General features: G+C 47.5%; 1 protein-coding gene across 1 annotated transcript in view; it reads left to right on the top strand.

Annotated features, from left to right (window-relative positions):
- ESYT1 (extended synaptotagmin 1) overlaps positions 1-20,244 on the top strand; it is a 58,016-nt gene that overhangs the window by 25,282 nt on the left and 12,490 nt on the right. Inside the window, exons 2-23 of the mRNA XM_080994444.1 lie at positions 1,203-1,244; positions 1,355-1,489; positions 2,944-3,017; positions 3,826-3,898; positions 4,532-4,621; positions 5,925-5,980; positions 6,443-6,566; positions 6,647-6,823; positions 7,035-7,117; positions 7,681-7,729; positions 8,043-8,132; positions 8,828-8,920; positions 10,283-10,354; positions 11,407-11,493; positions 11,576-11,725; positions 12,486-12,638; positions 13,312-13,488; positions 15,049-15,131; positions 16,685-16,733; positions 16,821-16,910; positions 18,137-18,232; positions 19,563-19,634. Of these exons, the coding sequence (XP_080850570.1) occupies positions 1,203-1,244; positions 1,355-1,489; positions 2,944-3,017; positions 3,826-3,898; positions 4,532-4,621; positions 5,925-5,980; positions 6,443-6,566; positions 6,647-6,823; positions 7,035-7,117; positions 7,681-7,729; positions 8,043-8,132; positions 8,828-8,920; positions 10,283-10,354; positions 11,407-11,493; positions 11,576-11,725; positions 12,486-12,638; positions 13,312-13,488; positions 15,049-15,131; positions 16,685-16,733; positions 16,821-16,910; positions 18,137-18,232; positions 19,563-19,634 (2,115 nt within the window). The remainder of the gene's footprint in view (positions 1-1,202; positions 1,245-1,354; positions 1,490-2,943; positions 3,018-3,825; positions 3,899-4,531; positions 4,622-5,924; positions 5,981-6,442; positions 6,567-6,646; positions 6,824-7,034; positions 7,118-7,680; positions 7,730-8,042; positions 8,133-8,827; positions 8,921-10,282; positions 10,355-11,406; positions 11,494-11,575; positions 11,726-12,485; positions 12,639-13,311; positions 13,489-15,048; positions 15,132-16,684; positions 16,734-16,820; positions 16,911-18,136; positions 18,233-19,562; positions 19,635-20,244) is intronic.

The raw sequence follows: 20,244 nt of genomic DNA, 5'->3' as shown, positions 1-20,244 counted from the left end.
TATATTCAGTGACATATTTTCCTGATAACCCTCCTGTTTGTTCATGAGTCTGTTGTGTGGAGCGTAACGTCAGTCAGTTGTGTGTGTTAAAGGGAATCTGGTGTGTTGGAGGTTTCCAAGTCAGCAGCAACACAGCTCTATAAGTGAATACGCTGAATTAAGTTCAGGTTTGCTGTTTTAGCGATAATCTTAAAAGTTTTAAAGAGTGAGTTGAGACCTCTCCTAGCTGGTGGTGAAGAAGTGGAATCGTGGGTGGTTCATCTTGTCATTGCTGGCGGAATGTTATGGCATACACTTTGAAATACAGTGGTACCTCTGGTTAAGTACTTAATTCGTTCTGGAGGTCCGTTCTTAACCTGAAACTGTTCTTAACCTGAAGCACCACTTTAGCTAATGGGGCCTCCCGCTGCCGTCTCGCGATTTCTGTTCTCATCCTGAAGCAAAGTTCTTAACCCAAGGTACTATTTCTGGGTTAGTGGAGTCTGTAACCAGAAGCGTATGTAACCCGAGGTACCACTGTACTGTAGCCAACTGTTGAGAACTCGCATTGCTAAATATTGCAACCTGCTTTTAAAAAAAATGCTGAGAATTTTACAGTGCTCCTTCCTGCACCAAGTACCCAAATTGTCCTCTCTTTCATGATTCACAGTTGTAATGTGCCCTTCCTTCAAGAAGCACAAATGATTTCATCCCATTTTACCCTGTGTTAGAGATCAGGAAGAGAGATGGTGGCTAGGCCAGGGCACCTCGTGATCTTCATGGCTAAACCAGGATCTGAAGCCCAGCCTCCTCAGTCCACCCATCACTCGCTTTCCTCCATAGACGCACACATCCCTCCATCCAGACAACAAGAGCCATTTGCAGTTCAAGGGCACATTCCTGCCAGGCAGAGGCACTAAGGCAGGGTGTGGGTCAGGGAGGGCTGTGTCCTGGGGAGGAGGGTCCCAAGGACCCGATAAACCTGGAGGTCACATTGGGCCCCAAGACCTGAGGTTCCCTTCCCCCTGCCCCACACCACACTGACTCTTCTATAGTAAAGTCTCACCAATTCCTCTTGCGAAAGTGATCTTGCCTAAGAGTGATGCACAATCTCTCTCTCTTTGCGGGAATGAAGGAGGTATTTCCTAGTCTGTCTAGGAACCCACAGCAGGTGGGTCCCTTGCAACTGGAGCTAATCTATATATATATATTCCTTTATCTAGGTCAGTTTCCCAGACGTTGAAAAAGCTGAATGGCTCAACAAGGTGAGAATCAGTCGGCTGAATTGTTCCTGCCCAGCCATGGCAGCATCATGACAGTACTAACATCTCTCTCTGTCTCCCTCTCCCTCCCTGCTTACCCCACGGCATGGTAGATCCTGGCCCAGGCTTGGCCCTTCTTTGGCCAGTACATGGAGAAGCTGTTGGTGGAAAACATTGCTCCAAGCATCCGAGCCTCCAACACCCATTTGCAGACCTTTACATTCACCAAGGTTGACATGGGAGAGAAGGTAATTGTCAGCTGAAAAATAAATTTTAAGGGAGAGCATGCTCCAGGGGACAAGTCCATAAATAAGGGGAAAGAAATCATTAGATTTCATCCCATATGTGCAGAGGGTTTCCTCCCCGCCCCAGACACACCTTGGGCTAGAATTTATTGAAAGCACTGAATGATTATTTTTTTTAATGCATCGCTAGTGCAATGGATTTTTTCGCCTATTGGGATGCTAGCAGTAGTCTGTACATTTTTTCTTAGTTTATTTGAAACCTTACGTTATAATCCTGCAGGAACATTTTATGGTCTTGCATTTTGTATCGCTGCAGAAAATCCAATAATAAGATTTTGTGAATCCAATCATTCTGCTGCGTAATCATTATACTTGCTCCTGGGGTGATTCCTTATTAATGGACTAAGGACCACAATCTCATATCTTGCCTTTCCATCCTAGTCTTATCGTCGCTATCTTATTTATTTCCTTCCAGCTTCCACATTTGAGTTAGAGCTACATATGTTTTGCAGTTCTGTGATTATTGTGTGTTTTTTGGAGGGTTTTGTTTCTAGAACAGAAGCCAGTGCTTTATTAATATACACATTGTGTTTATTACGCTGCCTTTTTGCAGGGGGGTTGTTAGGGTGGGTAGGACCTCCTTACTCAAATCCAAGGTCCTTTGTGCTGGCCTCTAGATCTTCTGCCCCTTTTCCATTTATTTATTTACTTACAACCCTTTTGCTGGAAGCACTGTAAAGCTCCATGCTGGTGGAGACCCCAGCCACCCAGTTTCATTTGCCCAGAAACACGTATGCATATAATCTAACTAGTGTTATCCAAATTTGTGCCATGGACCTGTCTCCAAGGTGTTTAAGTAGCAACAACATTTCAGCTAATACACTAAAACTTTTTTTATTATTTCTAAATGAAGTTTTCTGGTCTCTGTGACTTTGATGAATGTTGTTGAAAGCTCAGGTTACCTGGGGTGGCTGGGCAGTACTGTCAATTGTTCATGTTACAGGGATCTAACCTAATTCCGTGTTTCTCCCTCTTGGCTAATGTTCCCTAGCTCCTGGTCCTCTAACCTTAGGGTTGCCATATTCCAAGAGGTGAAAATCCAGACACAAAGTTGCTGAGCCCACCGAGTCCCGCCACCGAGCCCAAGCCAAAGCCGGAACCAGAGCTGCCCTCTCATTATTGGCTGAGCCAGAAATGTACAGGAGCCTAATTTCAGTCCTTCTAAAACCATTTTACCTCTTGGTGGGTCTCAGTTGACCCACTGAGTGGCAGCAGTGTCTTGGAGGAGGGATCAGAGGGTTATCCGAGATGCAGGTATATCTTTGGCAAAGCTTTGACATCCACGGACCATCAGTTTGCCTTAACAGAGATTGCTGGGGAGTGAGAGGTGGGGCATCGCCTCCCTTGTTTTAGTCTATTTTTATTTGCTTAAACAACGACCCTTCTTCTGCTCCTAGCCCCTCAAGGTCATTGGAGTTAAGGTTCACACTGGCCTGAACAAGAAGCAAATCTTGCTGGACCTAAACATTAGGTAAGTTCTAAGGTTTTCTTACGTTGCTGTGTTAGCTTCATAAATGGAGCAGAATCAAGGCGGGATGGGGCGGGGGGAGCGGATTGTTCTTCATTGAATGGCCCACAAAGCACTTGTCACTCTGACAAGCTGCATTTTGGAACCTGAGCGTTTTTCTACACCCTTTCCTGGAAGAGCGCATGATCTGAGGGCAAGTTTTGTCCTGCACTGTGGAGGTTGAGCTGCATTGCAGAGGGAAGGTGCGAGCACTATTGTTCTCATCCCCTGGTTGTGGGCTTCCCAGAGGCGCCAGGTTGGCCAATGTTGGCACTGGACGGGGTGGTCATGTGAGCTGATCTAGCGGGGGCCTCCTTGTGGTTCTTATGTCCCTTTCCTTTTTTGCAATCCCACTGGCCCTGTCACAGCTGACTTTCCTTTAAAGAGACAAGTCACTTGCAAGGGAGAGACAAGGGAGAATCTGTTGCTCTGCTGTGAGGCTCTGCTTTGGGTGAAGATAATGTTTCTTCCTATGCAGAGCCAGAGACTCATTCATGCTGCATTTATGGACCATGCTGGATATCCGCAGTACCTCTTCCCCACACACTTCCTGGCCAAAAGAGAGGAACCGGGAGGGACAGGAGAGCATACAAAATCAACAACCCCTGAAAAAATGGTCCAACAGGGTGGGTGGAGATTAAGGGGGGAACTGTTCCCTTTTAGGGCCTTGGTGTTTCATTCTTGCAGTGTCTTATGGCTTTATTTGGTTTCTTGGAGCCTCATGCTAGTCTCTTGCCCTCCCTCCCTCCCTCCCTCCCTCCCTGTAACACAGCTATGTGGGTGACGTCCAGATTGATGTGGAGGTCAAGAAATTTTTCTGTAAGGCCGGGGTGAAAGGCATGCAGGTAAGGTGGTCCTGTTTTTGGCTTCATAAAGGTAGGCTAGAAATCTCAGAGGCTGATACGGTTCCCAGTAATGGATTTGCCTTTTTAGAGACAGTTTGGCTTCTTCTTTTTTTAACCCAAGGAACTTCTCCTTTGCCATGGCACAGGATCAGTCCAAGCTCCCAGCAACCGCAGGCCTTCCTTCTTATCCATGGCCTTCCTTGAAAGGGTATCATTTCCACCCAGTTCCTTAATTCCTTTGAGCTACTATTTAGAAAGCACTGCAGCTGCAGGAAGGCAGTGATGAAGGCCTCCTTAATTACTCCTGGTAATTAAAAGCAGAAATCTTTGGGTGCCCCTTCCCTTCCCTTCCCTTCAAGAAGCCGCATGTGGAGGCAACCCTCCCTCCCTCCCTTTCCTCAGCCTCCCACAATCCCTGAATTTAAGGGTGAATCTTGCCGTGGGGCTGTGATTTGTGTCAGGCTGCCCCTGTTGTTTGTCAGCCTGCATTAGCGGCTGGCATGGTAGGTGCATCATTTGTACCAGACGCTGTTGCCTTTGTCTCCTCTGCTTGTCCCAGAGCACAGGAATATGAGAAACGACTAAAGCAGCATTGACTGAGAATCCGACCTCAACCTTCTCTTTTTCTCTCAGCTGCACGGCATGCTGCGGGTCATCTTGGAGCCCCTCATTGGGGATGTCCCAATTGTCGGGGCGCTCACCATGTTCTTCATCCGCCGTCCGGTAAGTTTTCTGCCCATAGCTGTCAACTTACAGATTTGAAAATAAGGGACCAGCAGCCTTGAAAATAAGGGACCAGCAGCCAAAATAAGGGACCTGCAGCCTCACCTGTTCCAGGCACTCCAGTCTTCCTGTCCTCCTGCAGTCTGGTCAAACTCATGCTGGTAGCTTCGAGAATACTGTCCAACCAACTTTGTAACCAGAGGTTCAACTGAATAGAATCTGAATCACATGCACCACAAGGCCTACGCAGCCTCAACTTAAGATGGCTCCCCGGCCTGGCTTTGCACTGCAAAGTTTGCAACAGCACGTGCAACAAAATGGCATCCAGCATTCAAAAACCCCCTCAGCTTGCGTTAACTAGCCACACACAAGGCATGCAAGCTCCACCCCCTAGTCGTTCTTAGACTTCTTATTGGGTGAGCAGCACAGCCAAGCAACACAGATGGAGCCTCCCTCCTCCCTGGCCGGCAGGGAGGAGCTGCTTCCTTTGAAATTTAAGGGACATCATTTAAGGGACATTTAATGGACATCTATCAACAAGGGACAGCAGCGGGACATGGCGCTGGAATAAGGGACTGTCCCTTCAAATAAGGGACACTTGACAGCTATGTTTCTGCCACGTCCCATTCTGGTTTTGCAAATGTTGGGAAGGGGCACTGACCTATGCATAAGGTTGAAGCCAAATCCCTCACTATGGAAATGTTGTGCAACCGCTCTTTATTTACTATCAGTACTTTTCAAGCGTATCTCCTGAGACCACAAAAGCTAGAAACTTGCCCACCCCCACTTTAATGAAAGCTTTTACAGCCGCAGGTAACAACACCATAGGCAGAATTTTCATGCTGTCTCCCTAAAAACATGCAGCAGAATCAGTTCCTACATTCAAGGGGCCGGTCATTCCAGTGCAGATGTCTTGCACATGAGTAGAAGTCTTGGTTTGCAACTAGTAAATTCTCTTATTAAAATGAAGTACAGGAGGATTCATACATTTTTGCAGCTGTGAGATCTCCCAAGTGATTTTGACAAACCCCACAGGAGTTATTAATTGAATTTATTTATTTGTCCAAGGAGCTCTGGGTGGCTTAGCAAGGCTCTCTCTCACACAATAATCTTGTGGGGAAGGTTAGGCTGAAAGAGATGGTGAGGGGTCTGAGGTCACGCAGTGGGCTTCAAGGCTGAATGGAGATTTGAACCTGGATATCTTCAGTCCTGATTGCTTCTTCCCAACCCCCCACCCAAATCCACCCCCACATCCAGTATTTCTGTAGCTGGTTCTAAATCACACCTCTCCCTTCTTTCCCAGACTCTGGACATTAACTGGACTGGAATGACCAACCTCTTGGACATTCCTGGACTGAGGTAAATGCTTCATGATTGACGATAAAACCAGAGATGGGGAACCTCTGGCTTCTGGACTTGCAGCTCTTGTAGGAGGTCGGAGAGGGTGTTGTCTTGTTTGCTTCCTCCATCAAAATTTACCGCTCTGGTAAAAGAATGAGGCTTCTATGTTCTCAAGCGCTTCTTCTCTTGGAGATAATCAGAGCAGCTGAGTGTGCAAGAAGGGTAAAGGGGGGAGACTTCAATCCTAACTCCAGTGGGGTTGGCTCCACTGAAGTCAATAGGACTGGTGAGGAGTGCAATGGAAAACAGGTGAGAACATTTGAGAAGAAATTGGTTGGTGGGAGAACTGGGTCTTGCTGGAGAAGAACTTTCTGGGGCGCAGTGGGACAGAAAGGTGTTCTGGGAGATTGGAGGGGATGCATGGTAGGCAAGAGGCAAGGTGGTGTGTACTGCATTAAAACAGAAGGCTTTTCTCTGCAGCTCATTGTCTGACACCATGATCATGGACTCCATTGCCTCTTTCTTGGTTCTCCCCAACCGCCTGCTCATCCCGCTGGTCCCCGATCTCCACGAAGCAGCTCAGCTGCGCTCCCCGATTCCCAGGGTAAGGCAGGCCCTGGGGGAGGGTGTTATCCTTGTGAGTGGGCCAGAGCCCTGCACCTGACGCATGCCTCTCCCCTGCAGGGTGTCGTCCGTGTCTTTCTGAGGGAGGCCAAGGACCTGCAGTCCAAGGATAAGTACATCAAAGGGATGATTGAGGGCAAGTCAGACCCATACGCCGTTGTGCGTGTGGGAACCCAGGTCTTCACCAGCAAAGTCATTGATGAAGACCTCAACCCAAAGTGGAATGAGATGTATGAGGTAATTGGCTGCCAACTGAGGTGGCAAAATTGAGTGCAAACTTTTAGGGGGACGCTCAGCCCCCTTTCTTTCTATCCTCCCTCCCTGGCTTAGCTTGTCCTCTTCACGCAACACAACTGTCATTCCTTTCCTTTCTCTGTCTGAAGAGGGCCCCTCCGGCCTGCACAATAGGTGGTGTCTGCTCTGACCCCCCACCTCACTATCCCCACAGTTCATTGTACACGAGGTACCGGGGCAGGAACTGGAGGTGGAGCTGTTTGACAAGGACCCCGATCAGGATGACTTCTTGGGCAGGTGAGAGGCTGGCTGGGCTCTGTTCCCAGCTCTATGAGGGGAGTGAGACCTAGCTGGGTGAGTAGCTGAGGGGAGGGGAGGAACTGGGGCTCCTCTGCTCTTTTTTCTGATGCTGAGAGGACTTGGGGGCTAAAGAGTTAGGCAGGGCCAGTTCAGGCCCCAGAGTCATTGGTTTCATCTCCAGCTCTGGAAATTGGAGAGCCAGTGTGGTGTAGTGGTTAAGAGCGGTAGTCTCGTAATTTGGGGAACCGGGTTCGCGTCTCTGCTCCTCCACATGCAGCTGCTGGGTGACCTTGGGCCAGTCACACTTCTCTGAAGTCTCTCAGCCCCACTCACCTCACAGAGTGTTTGTTGTGGGGGAGGAAGGGAAAGGAGAATGTTAGCCGCTATGAGACTCCTTCGGGTAGTGATAAAGCGGGATATCAAATCCAAACTCTTCTTCTCTTCTCCATGATGGGAGATGGGATCTCTATGGATGAGGGTCACTTGATCTGCTGCACCTTGGGCTTGAAAGCGAGGAGACGGTACTTATGCAAATGTTACCACCTTCTTTTCTTCCTCAGGATGAAACTGGACTTTGGGGAGGTGTTCAAGGCTCGTGTACTAGAGGAGGTGAGCGCAGAAGAGGGGACGGGGCTGGTTTCATACATGGTGCCAGACAACAGGATAGCCTTTGAGTTTGATATCTGATCTGTGGGGAAGAAGGAAGAATGGTGTTTCATCATAGATTGGTAAAGAGGTGGTGTTGAAGTCTCTCATGAGAAGAGCGGTGGGACAGAGGGAGGGGAGCAGAGGGGGCCATATCATGTAGAGCTGGGCTATATAGTTAGAGGGAAGAGTCCCTTGGCTGTAAGTGTGATGGTACCTCAGATTCAAAGTCTGTCCCTGTGCTCCTAATCCTCTCCCTCTTTCTCCCACCTGGCAGTGGTTCCCTCTGCAAGATGGTGGCCGGGCTCGTGTGCTCCTGCGCCTGGAGTGGCACACCCTCATGTCAGATATCTCTAAGCTGGAACAGGTGAGTGTAACCTTGATCTTATTTGACCTGGAGGCCAATTCAGCTCAGGGGATGTGTCTGGAGTTGGCTGGGCCTGAGCTGATGCTTTTCTGAAAAAAGCAGGAAGATGCCCAGTATTGTCTACTCTGGTAGCAGCTTTCCAAGGTCTCTGGCAAAGTTCTCCCCACCCCCTTTAATCCCGAACCCTTTTAAAATGGGGGATGCTTTGGGTGGGTTGAGCAAGGCTAGAGCGCCCCCCCCCCCATTTTTCTATGAGGTATTTCCTTGAAGAAGAGTTTCCTCAGAAATGGGCAATATGTGAGGAGTGGACGATGACCCTGGGTGGAGGATTCCAAATTCAGACTCCCAAGTCATATAGTAACTACAGCAGGGAAATCAGGACTCCTGGTTCTGTTTCCATGAGGCAAGTCGGATTCTGTGGGAAACTGGCTTGGAAGACCTAGGGGCAGAATCAATACTTGGACCTCTTGTGTGGTCTGGGCTCAGATGAACAAATCAGTAACAGAGAGATGGAAATAAAAAGATATCCTTTGGAGAAATCTGTGTCTCCCATTGTTTGTGTCTCCCCAGTGTGTTTGTTTTTTTGGGGTGGCGTGGGGGGAGATGTCCTTCAAGGTGAAAGACAGCAAGGTATCTTGGGAAGAAATGGTGGAGCTGACTTTATGTTTGTTTTGCTTCTTGCGTGCCGTTTAAAGGTTCTCCAGTGGAACAAAACGATCTCCTCCAAACCAGAACCACCATCAGCAGCCATCTTGGTTGTCTATCTTGACAGGGCACAAGAGCTCCCAGTGAGTAGTCAGAAACCTTGATGATACAGGCTTCCTGATCTCTTCTAGTTGGGTCTGGTTGGGGTGGATAGGTTGTGTGTTTAAATGTCTTACTTTGTCATATCCCAAAACAGATATAAGTGGGGGGGGGGGGGGTTTAAAACAAGTATTGCAATATTCTTCTTGATCAGGAATGAGGAACCATTGGTGCTTCATTGTTGGACTCCAGCTCCCATAGTCAGGAATGATGGGAGTTGTAGTCCAGCAACATCTGAAGGGCCACAGACTCCCATTCCCTGTTCCAAATAATATATGTTGAAAATGCTAGCCCTTTCCTGTATTAATAGGTTTTCCCCACCTCCCAACTCGGTGCACAGCTAAAGAAAAGACTCCACATACTCCCAAATTTGATGAAGAAGAAAAAATTAAAGATGGCCCTTTCCCTTCAGCAAAAGTGGGAGCTTGTTGTTTATTAAATTGTAAGCCACCTTACACTTAAGAGAAGGGGTCCCAAGTCTCCAGTTCCTTGGCAGCCCTATTTAACCTCCTGTTAGATATTTGGGATTTGGCAAACAGCATGGCATAATTGTAAGGGGGCCACCCAAAATGTAATTCTGTGTGCTCTTGCTGTCCAGCTTCATAAACTGATGGCAGTTTTAGGGGCTTCTTATTAGGCAGCACCAGAATAACAACTGGTGGGTTCACACCTGGTGGCCTAGAAGGTGCAAACTGGCACTTCCATGCAAGCTGAGACATGGGCAACTACCTCTTTAAAATAACCCTCCTCCCCAGTGTAAGTAGCAGTAGAGGCTTTGGCAGAGACTACCCCTTGTTACACAGCAGTGCTGTTCACTTCCATTTACTAGAGCTCAGAAATCAGCAGCCAGGCTTCGTAAGGGAAGAACTCGTGACAGAGACTGTGTTTCTGTTCATGTGGGAGAGGCAATAAGGAGCCCTTTCTGTCTCAGAGGGAATGAAGGAAGGGAAGGGCTTTGCCAAACTAACTTGTTTTGCTGATGCTGCGAGGGTGAAAGTGCCCTTTGCTTGTATGTCAGCTCACGCAAGAGGGTGAAGCTGGAGCTGGTGGCCCTTCAGCTCTTACTCTGCAACCCTTGAGATGTTGTACACCAGTTCCTATGAGCCCCAGCCAGCATGGCACCATGATGGGGCTTGTAGTCCAGCAACATGGGGAGCGGGCAATGGGTTCCCTGTCGCCACCTGGCACAATTTAACCAAGGAACTGGATGTTTCATTGAGCCCCATCTTAGGCCAAGAAGGAAAGAGTGGGGCCTCTTAGATATGTTGGGATAAACCTGTTAAGGGCTGTATAGTTCATGGATAAGTTCTGTGTCCATCATTTCTCTCACCTCATCCTGTACGTAGCTGAAGAAGGCCAGTAAGGAGCCCAACCCCATGGTACAGCTCTCCGTTCAAGATGTCACCCGTGAGAGCAAGGTAAGGGCTTAATTCATTCTTGTCTGTTAGTTATTGCTCATTGGACACCTCCAGGTGTAACCACTTGGGGTGCTGATGATGGGGTGTATACAGCAGTCACAACGGAGGTGGCAAGCTTAAGGTACCTGGCAGGTTTTAGCTCCCCTTCCCTCAGTTTGGTAACATCCCATGATAATCCAGGTCTTGTTGCATGGTGCACTGTATCACAGGCCAGGATGGATGGTGCAGGGGGGTTCTGGCTGTAACCTTCACTTACTAATTATCGTTTAATAACAAGTAAGACACTTATTGGGACGCGGGTGGTGCTGTGGGTTAAACCACAGAGCCTAGGACTTGCCGATCAGAAGGTCGGCGGTTCAAATCCCCACGACGGGGTGAGCTCCCGTTGCTCGGTTCCTGCTCCTGCCAATCTAGCAGTTCGAAAGCACATCAAAGTGCAAGTAGATAAATAGGTACCGCTCCAGCGGGAAGGTAAACGGCATTTCTGTGCGCTGCTCTGGTTCGCCAGAAGCGGCTTAGTCATGCTGACCACATGACCCAGAAGCTGTACGCTGGCTCCCTCGGCCAGTAAAGCGAGATGAGCGCCGCAACCCCAGAGTCGGCCATGACTGGACCTAATGGTCAGGGGTCCCTTTACCTTTACCTAAGATACTTATTTCTTTATTGTGTTTATTTCCCACCTTTTCCCCAAGGAGATCAAGCTGGCGTACACTGTCTCCCCTGCCCCCTCTGCATTTTATCCCCACAACAACCCTGTGAGCAGGGTTAGACTGAGAGAAAGTGTTACCCAGGAAGCTTCATGCCTCAGAGGGCGTATGAGCCCTGATCCCCCATTACCCAGTCCAGCACTTTAATTGCCACAAACAGAGTGACAGCTGCTTACTGGAGGGGTTCTCTGGTGGAGTTGGGTCAGGACATGGCTCATGGCTGCTTCTTCCTCTTCTTTTGAGTGTAGCAGCTTCAGGAAGTCTGCTGCTCGAATGACTGATGTTCCACAGAAATGGGTGCTGTTTCTTACCTCTTCACTGTCATTCTCCCCCTCACACCACCAGGTTGTCTATAACACTTCTTCTCCTGTCTGGGATGATGCCTTCCGTTTCTTCTTGCAAGACCCAACCACTGAGGACATTGATATACAGGTAGGCTCTCCCACCTTTTCCAAAATGCTTCCCATAGTTCTGCCTGCACAGAAATGCAAAAGCTGTTTTCACCCTCCGGCAGGTCAAAGACGACAACCGCCAGACCACCCTGGGCTCCCTCACGATCCATCTGTCCCGCCTTTTGAGTGCCGACAATCTGGTTCTTGACCAATGGTTCCAGCTGGAGAACTCTGGACTCAACAGCCGCATCTACATGAAACTCGTTATGCGGGTAAAACACTTGACGATTGGGGACTTAAAGACTTAATGTGTCTCTGATGATGATGATGATGATTCACCTATTCACCCTTCCATGCCAGCTCAACAATTACTGCTCAATGTCCTTTATTTAAAAATGCAACAAAACAAACAGCATTTTGAGCTTCTTTTTCAAGCGTGAGGAAGGGAAAGATATACTCTACAGAATGTATGAGCTGCCTTTTGATTGCGGGTAGAGGCCAGGTGACTTTCTGAGTGGCTGTTACTCTTAGTTGGATTTTTTTTGTCTCCTTCCCTTCTCCCTGAGATGGAACCATGGATGGGGAATCTGTGGCCCTCCAGATGTAGTTCAACTCCCATCAGCCAGGGCAAGGATGATCTAGAATATCTAGAAGTTCACCACCCCTGCCTTACGGACATGTGATACAGGGCCACAAAGGAGTGAAGAAAGGACCCGGAATATAGCATGGAGCTACTAAGCATTGAGCATTAAACACAAGTGGAGTCTAAAGGCAGTACTTTGGAGATCTATGAGTGAATCTCCAGCTGCATTTTCTTTTTTGAAAACCAGCTGTTTGAGAGAGGGTCCCTTTCCATGAGCTATCCTTTCCCCTTCTTCACTGATTATCCAGAGTCCGTCAAACATGCCAGTGTTTATGTTATCTGGCCCTGCAGTTACGTTTTGTCCTCTTCGTTCAACAGTCCGATGCTTCCTAACTATTTTGACTTTGCTTCCTAACCTCATGCTTCACTGTATGCCAATATTTCTGTAGATCTTGTATCTGGATGCCCCTGAAGTTTGCCTCAACACCCGGCCATGCCCCCCAGGAAATCTGAATGTCACTGAGGGTACCTGTGTTGGAAGCAGCGTTGACAGGCCTCCTCGCCCCACCAAGGCCAGCCCAGATGCTGAGTTTGGCACTGAGGTAAGGTCGTCTCCTTGAGAGAGTGGATGTTTCCTGAGCAGCAGCAGGAAATGATATAATGTATGTGTTTATATATGTCCATCCTGCCCTTCATTGGTTTTACAATCCCAGGATGGGTTATATATAAAACCACAGAAGAATAACAAACTACAGAAAAGTTCATAAAATAAGCAGGAGCAGACAGAAATATCTAAAACAAAGATACCAGTCACAAACAATAATGCTGAATAATAATGCTATAGACAGTCTCATCAGTTAACAGTTCAGCTTCTTTCAGTAAAAATAACAGTACAGAGTTGAAGGACCCTTCTGAATCACCAGCTTTATGTTCTTTATTTATATATTTTAAAGATATGAAATATTTTAATATAAATTGCATTAATTATGGATTTCCCCCTTCATATTTAGCTTGGCTTTTTTGAGTTTTGATGAAATTTTATTTGATTACAGCAAAAATATTTGTATTACAGAAGCTAGGTGCTCCAACCTCTAATCTTTGTTGATTTCTGCCTCCTCCAGCTACTGTGATGAAAATTATTGTGTTGCTCTCGTAAAAACCTAGGATGGTTTGGGGACCCCAGAAAAGCGAGATAAGAGACCTGTTCCTTTGTAGGATGATGACTGCAGTTCCCTCAGGCAAATTATTCTTCTTTTTCTCTCATCTTCCCCTCAGAGTGTGATTCGCATTCACCTGCTGGAAGCTGAGAATCTGATTGCCAAGGATAACTTCATGGGTGGGATGATAAAGGGCAAATCAGACCCTTATGTCAAAGTGCGCTTGGGGGGCCAGAAGTTCCGTAGCCGCGTCATCAAAGAGGATCTCAACCCCCGCTGGAGCGAGATCTATGAGGTGAGAATGCACGCAGACACGTCAAGCTTGGATCTGCTGGACCTTCCGCCCTTGGCTGGTGGTGGTGGAGTGTGGGTTTAATGGGGAATTGTTCTGCAACAAAGTCAGATTATTTTAATTGAAACAGAACTGATACATGTCTTCCTTGCAATCAGATGGATGAAAGGAAAGCACACAACAGAGCATTGCATATTTCTGATTTGGACACACACCTGAGAATAACTACAGTATAACACAAATTGTAGAAAACCCAAATTAAGCCTGTTCAGGTTTTTACTTTGGTTCTGTACAGAGCAAGGATAGAGAACCTATGGCTGTCTAGAAGTTGTTGGACTCCAACTCCCATCAGCCCCAGCCAGTATGGTCAGGGATGATGGAAGGTGGAGTCTACCAGCATCTGGACTCCCAACCCCTGTCTAGAGCGTCTGTCAGTCAGGTTCAACATTTTTTACTTCTGCCTAGCAATTACGTATGTGGAAGTTCTTTACGTATAGAAGTTTCCACATCAACAGGCGGTGCTCACTCACAGCTTGGTGGAGTAATTGGGATGCACAGACGGCCCCAGAATGGAAGGTCATAAAACCTAAATGCAGTGTTTCAATCTCAGCTTACCATAGAGGATTCTCAGTGCTGTATAAATGCCACTAAGACCAAAAATACTCAGAAATGTCATACCATCTAAAGGGTACATTGTACAGGAACGTGTCTTGTCTCTCAACTCCCTCTTCCAAAATAATAAAATCATCTGAAAGATCAACTTGGATATGTCTTCAGCGATTTTCAAACTTTCATATGCACTCAGCTTCCATCTGCAATGTGCCAATGGGAGCCTGAAGTGAAATATTTTTGCATTGAGCTTCTGTATGAATTCCTGCCAAATCCCACTTCCTGTTGGAGCCAAAGATAGAAACCAATAGTCCCAAATATATGCCCTTCATCTTTTGTTCCCTAGAGGATATAGATCTGTCACCAGGAATCTTAAAATGTTATTTATACACACACAATACAACACATTCATTTACTGAATCATGCACAGACACCCATTGCCAAGAAATCTAAGGTAGATGTCAGCAGAGAATTGTCTCCAAAAAATCAGCAAGATAAAATAGGCAACAGATCAATAAAGCATTGCTCACTCTCAGTCTCAGTTAACACCCAGCCTCTTCAGTGTATGAACCTAGTTTCACAAACTTGGCCCATCGATAAAGACATAAAAGCTATGGTTTAAAAATATTTGTAAAAATCTGCTGTCTGGTCTTTTTTAATTAATTGATTCACATCATAGTGCTGTCCAATGTTTGATTGGCTAATCTAACCAATTATTTGGCCAAACATGAAACCCTACCTAGGCCCTATCGAAGAGGTGGGGGACGGAATCCAGGAAACCAGGTCCCCCCCTCCCCCCTCCATTGCTGGCCTAATGAGTTTGTTTGCTTTCCAGAGCCAAGATCAGAACAAACATTGGCTTTCACTCTTAATCTACTAAAGTCGATCCCTGAATGTGTGCTGCTTCTGGTTTGTGTGGCTCTGTATTGTCACCCACTTTTCTATATCCTCCAGGTCATTGTGAGTAACGTCCCAGGGCAGGATGTGGAGTTTGATTTATATGACAAAGATGTTGACAAGGATGACTTCCTGGGAAGGTAAGTCTGGAGCAAAATGAAAAATTGGACAAGCCAGAAACACGCTCACCTCTCTTCCTTTGAGTTGCCTGAGTACCCCATGACATGGGAGGAGGGAGAAAAGCACTCCCCTCCCTTCCTAGAACGTCTTCAGTCCCACAGCCACAGAATTTATACTGGTGGGCCTTAGTAAATCAGAGTGAAGCAGAAAACACCTAAAGGCAAGTCATTCCAGATGGGCGTTTGTTTTGCGATCGGTGCTCTTCGTGCATTCAGAGATTTTTTTGCAGCATCCACATGATGTCATTGGCATCAATATGCCAATCTTGATTTATACTTTCCTCAGAAAATTTAAGAAAAACGTTGCCAATGGCTTGCTTTCAAAATGTGAACCATTCCTTTGCAATCTTAAGACCCCGTCTGGATGCACCCATAGTTATTTATTAATTTACAGCTTTATAGGTGAAATACTTTTCAATCATCTCTATGCATTGGCATTAATTGGGAGTGGATTTTGCTTCTTACACAGAGATTGGGTAGAATACTGCCTCTACATTTGTCTTTGTATCTTCATTAGCTTAACAACTAGACTTCATTTTCTTAATGAAAGCTGAACATTCAAGGTAGGAGCCTAGATATCTCCAGGAGGTGGATCTGGGCTCATTTTTAGGGGGCGCCAAGGTGGTTGAGGTTTTTTTAGGGTGCCGCTGAAAACACGTGCTGCATTGACAACCTTAAAAAGTGCTGAAAACGCATGCAGCACCAACTCCCAGTCCATCCAGGGTCTGCCTCAGGGAAGGTTCCGGAACTAAGTTCCAGAGTGTTTCGACTGAAAAAAGGCCCTGCCCGCCACACCATACTAGAATTGGAGGACCCAGGGCTCTGAATGTGAAGCTTTGCAGACTGGGTTGTAAGTTTACGCTTCCAAGAAAGCACTAGAATTGAACACTCTGGCATTTTTTACATCCTTCTTTCGTATCCCTGCATCAAACCACTCTCACAGGCCCACCTTTGGGCCTGTGAATCAGGGCAGGCTAATTGAAATCCTGGAGAGCTGCAGCTAAACAGTATATGGAGCAATTGTCTCGCTCAGTTTAAGGCAGTTTCCTATGTTGTTGTTGTTGTTTAGTCGTTTAGTCATGTCCGACTCTTCGTGACCCCCATGGACCAGAGCACGCCAGGCACGCCTGTCTTCTTTTGTCCATGGAGTTTTCTTGGCAGGGTACTGGAGTGGCTTGCCGGTTCCTGCTCCAGGTGGATCACATTTAGTCGAAACTCTCCACTATGACTTGGCCGTCTTGGGTCGCCCTGCACAGCATAGCTCATAGCTTCTCTGAGTTATTCAAGCCCCTTCGCCACGACAAGGCAGTGATCCATGTTACCAGACTGCAAGTTTACACCTTCTGTCGACGTTTAGTAACTCCTAGTAACCTGTGCATGGATTGCAAACTAGGACGAGGCCCTGTGCTTCATGTCACCTGGATCATGGTGTTAATTCAGTTTAGTAGAACCTGTGACAGAAAGAAAGCCATTTGTCCTTCTCACTCACCTCTTCCTCCTCCATCCCCTTTCAGGTGTAAGATCCCTCTGAGACGAGTGCTAAGCCAAAAGTTTGTTGACGAGGTAAGTCAGTGGTACCAATGGCACTGGGAGGGCGGGCAGGAGATGTGCAGCAGCTGTGCTGGTCTTACCCCCTGCTCTTGGTTTCAGTGGCTCCCCCTAGAGGATGTGAAGTCAGGACGGCTCCATGTGAAGCTGGAGTGCTTGCCCCCCACGCCCAGTGCTGCTGAGCTGGAGCAGGTAATTGGAGAGAGGAGGGAGGAGCATTGAGAGAACTGCCCCATAGGGGTGGAGGTTGGGGTTGTTAGCCTCTAGGGCAGCTTAACACTACTAAAAACTATACAAGCATTAAAAGCAAAGCACAAGTCCTCCCCAAAGGCTTTCAAACTAAGGTTAGGCTACTCCACTCTGAAAGGAGAGCTGGGCCTCAGCCCTGCTGGTTTTTCAAAGAATGCTTCACTCCCAGTGAAAGAAGTACTCTTTTCACTTCTTGCACAAGAAGTAGGAGGACTTTGCAAAATAATAACAACTGAGGGACAGGGCAGGATGCGTGCGCTTACCTTGGGAACATGAGGTTCCTTTCAGGGCCTTCTGGAGTGACCATGAGAGCATGCCATATCTCGTGGTCACTTCAGAAAGCCTTGTCAGTAAAGACCACGCCACTGCGAGGGAACGTGGGTTTTTCTAATGTTTCAAGAGCTTGTTTTTGGCTTTAGGAAGGCCTGTTGCTTGCTGGTAGCAGTTCAGGGTTATTTGAGCACAAGATTCCTGCCTCACAGGGCTTCCTGGAGTGACCACATAACGTTGCATGACCACATGGTCACTCCAGGAAGCCCTGTCCATCTTACCAGCGAAGAGTCCTGCAACTTGTTCAGTCCCTATGTTAAGCACAACCACCTCCCTCAAAAAACAGATTTTTGAGTTTCTTGAGGGAGGTGGTTGTGCTTGAGCAAAACTGTGTTTTCTCCCAATACCTTCATAGAGGCATAAATGAAACTACTCCTTCTGTTAGCTCAGACATTTGGAAACTGTATGTCCAGCCCCAAGGATATTAGAGCTGGGAGAGGGAACATGGGGCAGCCACAGGCGGTAGGTTTTCAAAGGGTCTGCATATCAGGCCAGAGCTGTTTTCCCTGACCTGGTGCCCTCCATATGTTTTTGGGCTACAACTCCCACCATCCTTGGCCATGCTGATAGAGGCTAATGGCAGCTGGAGTCCAATGACATCTGGAAGGCACGAGGGGAAGGCCAGGTCAGAGTTACAAGAGTTACAAGAACAAGGCCAATTCATGTGACCGCTGCCGGGGATCTTCCCGCTGACAACTGCCTCTCTTTGATGCAAGAAGGCCATCTTGTGATGAGTTGCTCACATGATGAGTGCAGATTACCAAACTATCATGTGACAGTCATAGTTTTGAAGGATGCTGCGTCTAAGCATGGTCCTTAATGTGTGCCACTTTTCACAGGTATTGATGGTGAATAGCTTGATCCAGACACCAAAGAGCGAGGAGCTGTCATCCGCCCTGCTGTCAGTCTTCCTTGACAGGGCAACTGACCTGCCGGTGAGTGGCAGTACAGATCCCCTCTCCCTGCTGGGGCTCTGAGCTCCTTTCACAGGCCAAGAGAACCGGGGGGAAGCTGCCAATCACTCCTTGGACATCCTAAAGAGCTCTCTCTCCTTCAGGTCTAGCAGAGGAATAATGTGGAATATTGTATTGGACCTTAACTAAGGATCCTTAACTAAGTCCCAGCTCAGCTGCAGACTCCAGGTCTAATTATACATCCTGTTAAATGTATAATGTATAGCTTCATCTGTGGTCCCCCTTTCCCTTTTAATACTAAGCGGGGGCACCAGTGTATGTTGAGATGGTTTAAAATCACCCCCCTACACATTGGGTGCCACCTGGAAGTATTTTCTTAGCCTAAGTCTCATTGCTGTGCTGGTGGGGGCGGGGTGATTTTCACTGGGATCGTGGCTGGGAAGGGCAGGGTTTTCAGTTTATTTTGCAAATTTATAAACCACTTCACAGCTGTGAAAGTAGCGTATAATAATGCAAAATTAAATGCAGCAGTGCAGACTTAAAGCAATGTTTTTACAATTGTTCAGTTAGACCTCCCTCTCCCTTTTGCTGCAGTCTGCACTTCATATTAAATTAAAAGCAAGTCAGGAATGGCTCACTCAGAGGGGCAGAGACACAGCAATGGCCTCCCAGCAGCAGCAGCAGCAGCAGCAGCACTGGCCCTACCAGTGGGAGTGCTGGATGGGATTGGCCCGAGCACCTGCACAGCCCAGACCTCTCTGCTTCCTCACTTCTACCCCTCCTGGTCAGCAATAGTGATGCTGCTGCTGGGAGGCTATTGCCACAGTTCTGTTCCACCCAGCAAACCACTCCTGGTGGTGCAGGAGGAGGGAGCAAAAGGCAGTCCTTTCCCTCTCTTACCTAAGCCGCCCCCCCACCCCCATCCTAGCTCCAATACAGGAAATTAGCCATAAGGGTAGGAAATTGATTAAAGCCAGACAGGGCGCAGCAAGATAAGGCTGGGGAGCTACGAAAATCAGACTCCTTCCATCTCCACTGTACAAATGAACAGGGAAGGCACAAGGATTTAAAAAACATGCACTGCTGTGTCACCATTACATCAGTTTTGCCCCTCGCTTGCATGCCCTTGGGAAAGCCACTTGCTTCCTCCACCTGTATGAAATCAATAGTGTATAGAGGTGCTTGGCAGTCATTACGAGAATACGTAAGGCATGTTCAAAAACAGAATATAGGGCTTCCCTTTTGAGCAAATTGTTGGCCTGTGCTACGTGCTTAGACATGCTCAAAATACACACAATGTCTACTTATAATCGAGCATCCTAGAAACTCTCAACCATTTTCTCTTTTCCAGCTGCGGAAGGGTTCAAAACCCCCAAGTCCTTACGCCAGTCTCTCTGTCCGTGGTGTCTCCTACAAGACCAAGGTGAAGGCAAGGGGGAAAACATGGTGGTTGTTTTAATAGGGAAAGGGTTGTGCTGGAGTGAGCAGTAAAGAATTGCTTTGGGGCAGGATGTGGGTAGGTGGCACATGAGCAGTCTAAGGAAACTGGCAAAGAGGGTGAGGTGGAGGGCTGAGGGTGAAAAGACGAAGTCACAATATTAGAGGGCGTGGCATAGCTGGGGTAAATGTGTGTGTGCGAATGTGTTTGTGTGCACATGTACATTCACCCTTATTTAAAGGGCAAGGACTTCTTCTGTGTCAGTTGATCTCCATTGAGTTAATTGGGTCAATTCTATGTCCAGGGCAGCTGTCTACCAGCTCCATCTGGTATGCAGGCTGAGACCCTACCTGCCTCGCCAGAGTGGTGCATGCTCTAGTTATCTTCCACTTGGATTACTGCAATGTGATCCATGTGGGGCTACCTTTGAAGGTGACCCGGAAACTACAACTAATCCAGAATGCGACAACCAGACTGGTGACTGGGAGCGGCCGCCGAGACCATATTACACTGGTCCTTAAAGACCTTCATTAGCTCCCAGTACGTTTCCGAGCAAAATTCAAAGTGTTGGTTCTGACCTTTAAAGCCCTAAACT

This window comes from Podarcis pityusensis (genome assembly GCF_964106645.2).
Source record: "Podarcis pityusensis genome assembly, chromosome: 2".
In the NCBI taxonomy this organism is placed as follows: Eukaryota; Metazoa; Chordata; class Lepidosauria; order Squamata; family Lacertidae; genus Podarcis; species Podarcis pityusensis.
The sequence above is the reverse complement of the archived record's forward strand: the minus strand, read 5'-3'. Positions and strand labels throughout refer to the sequence as shown.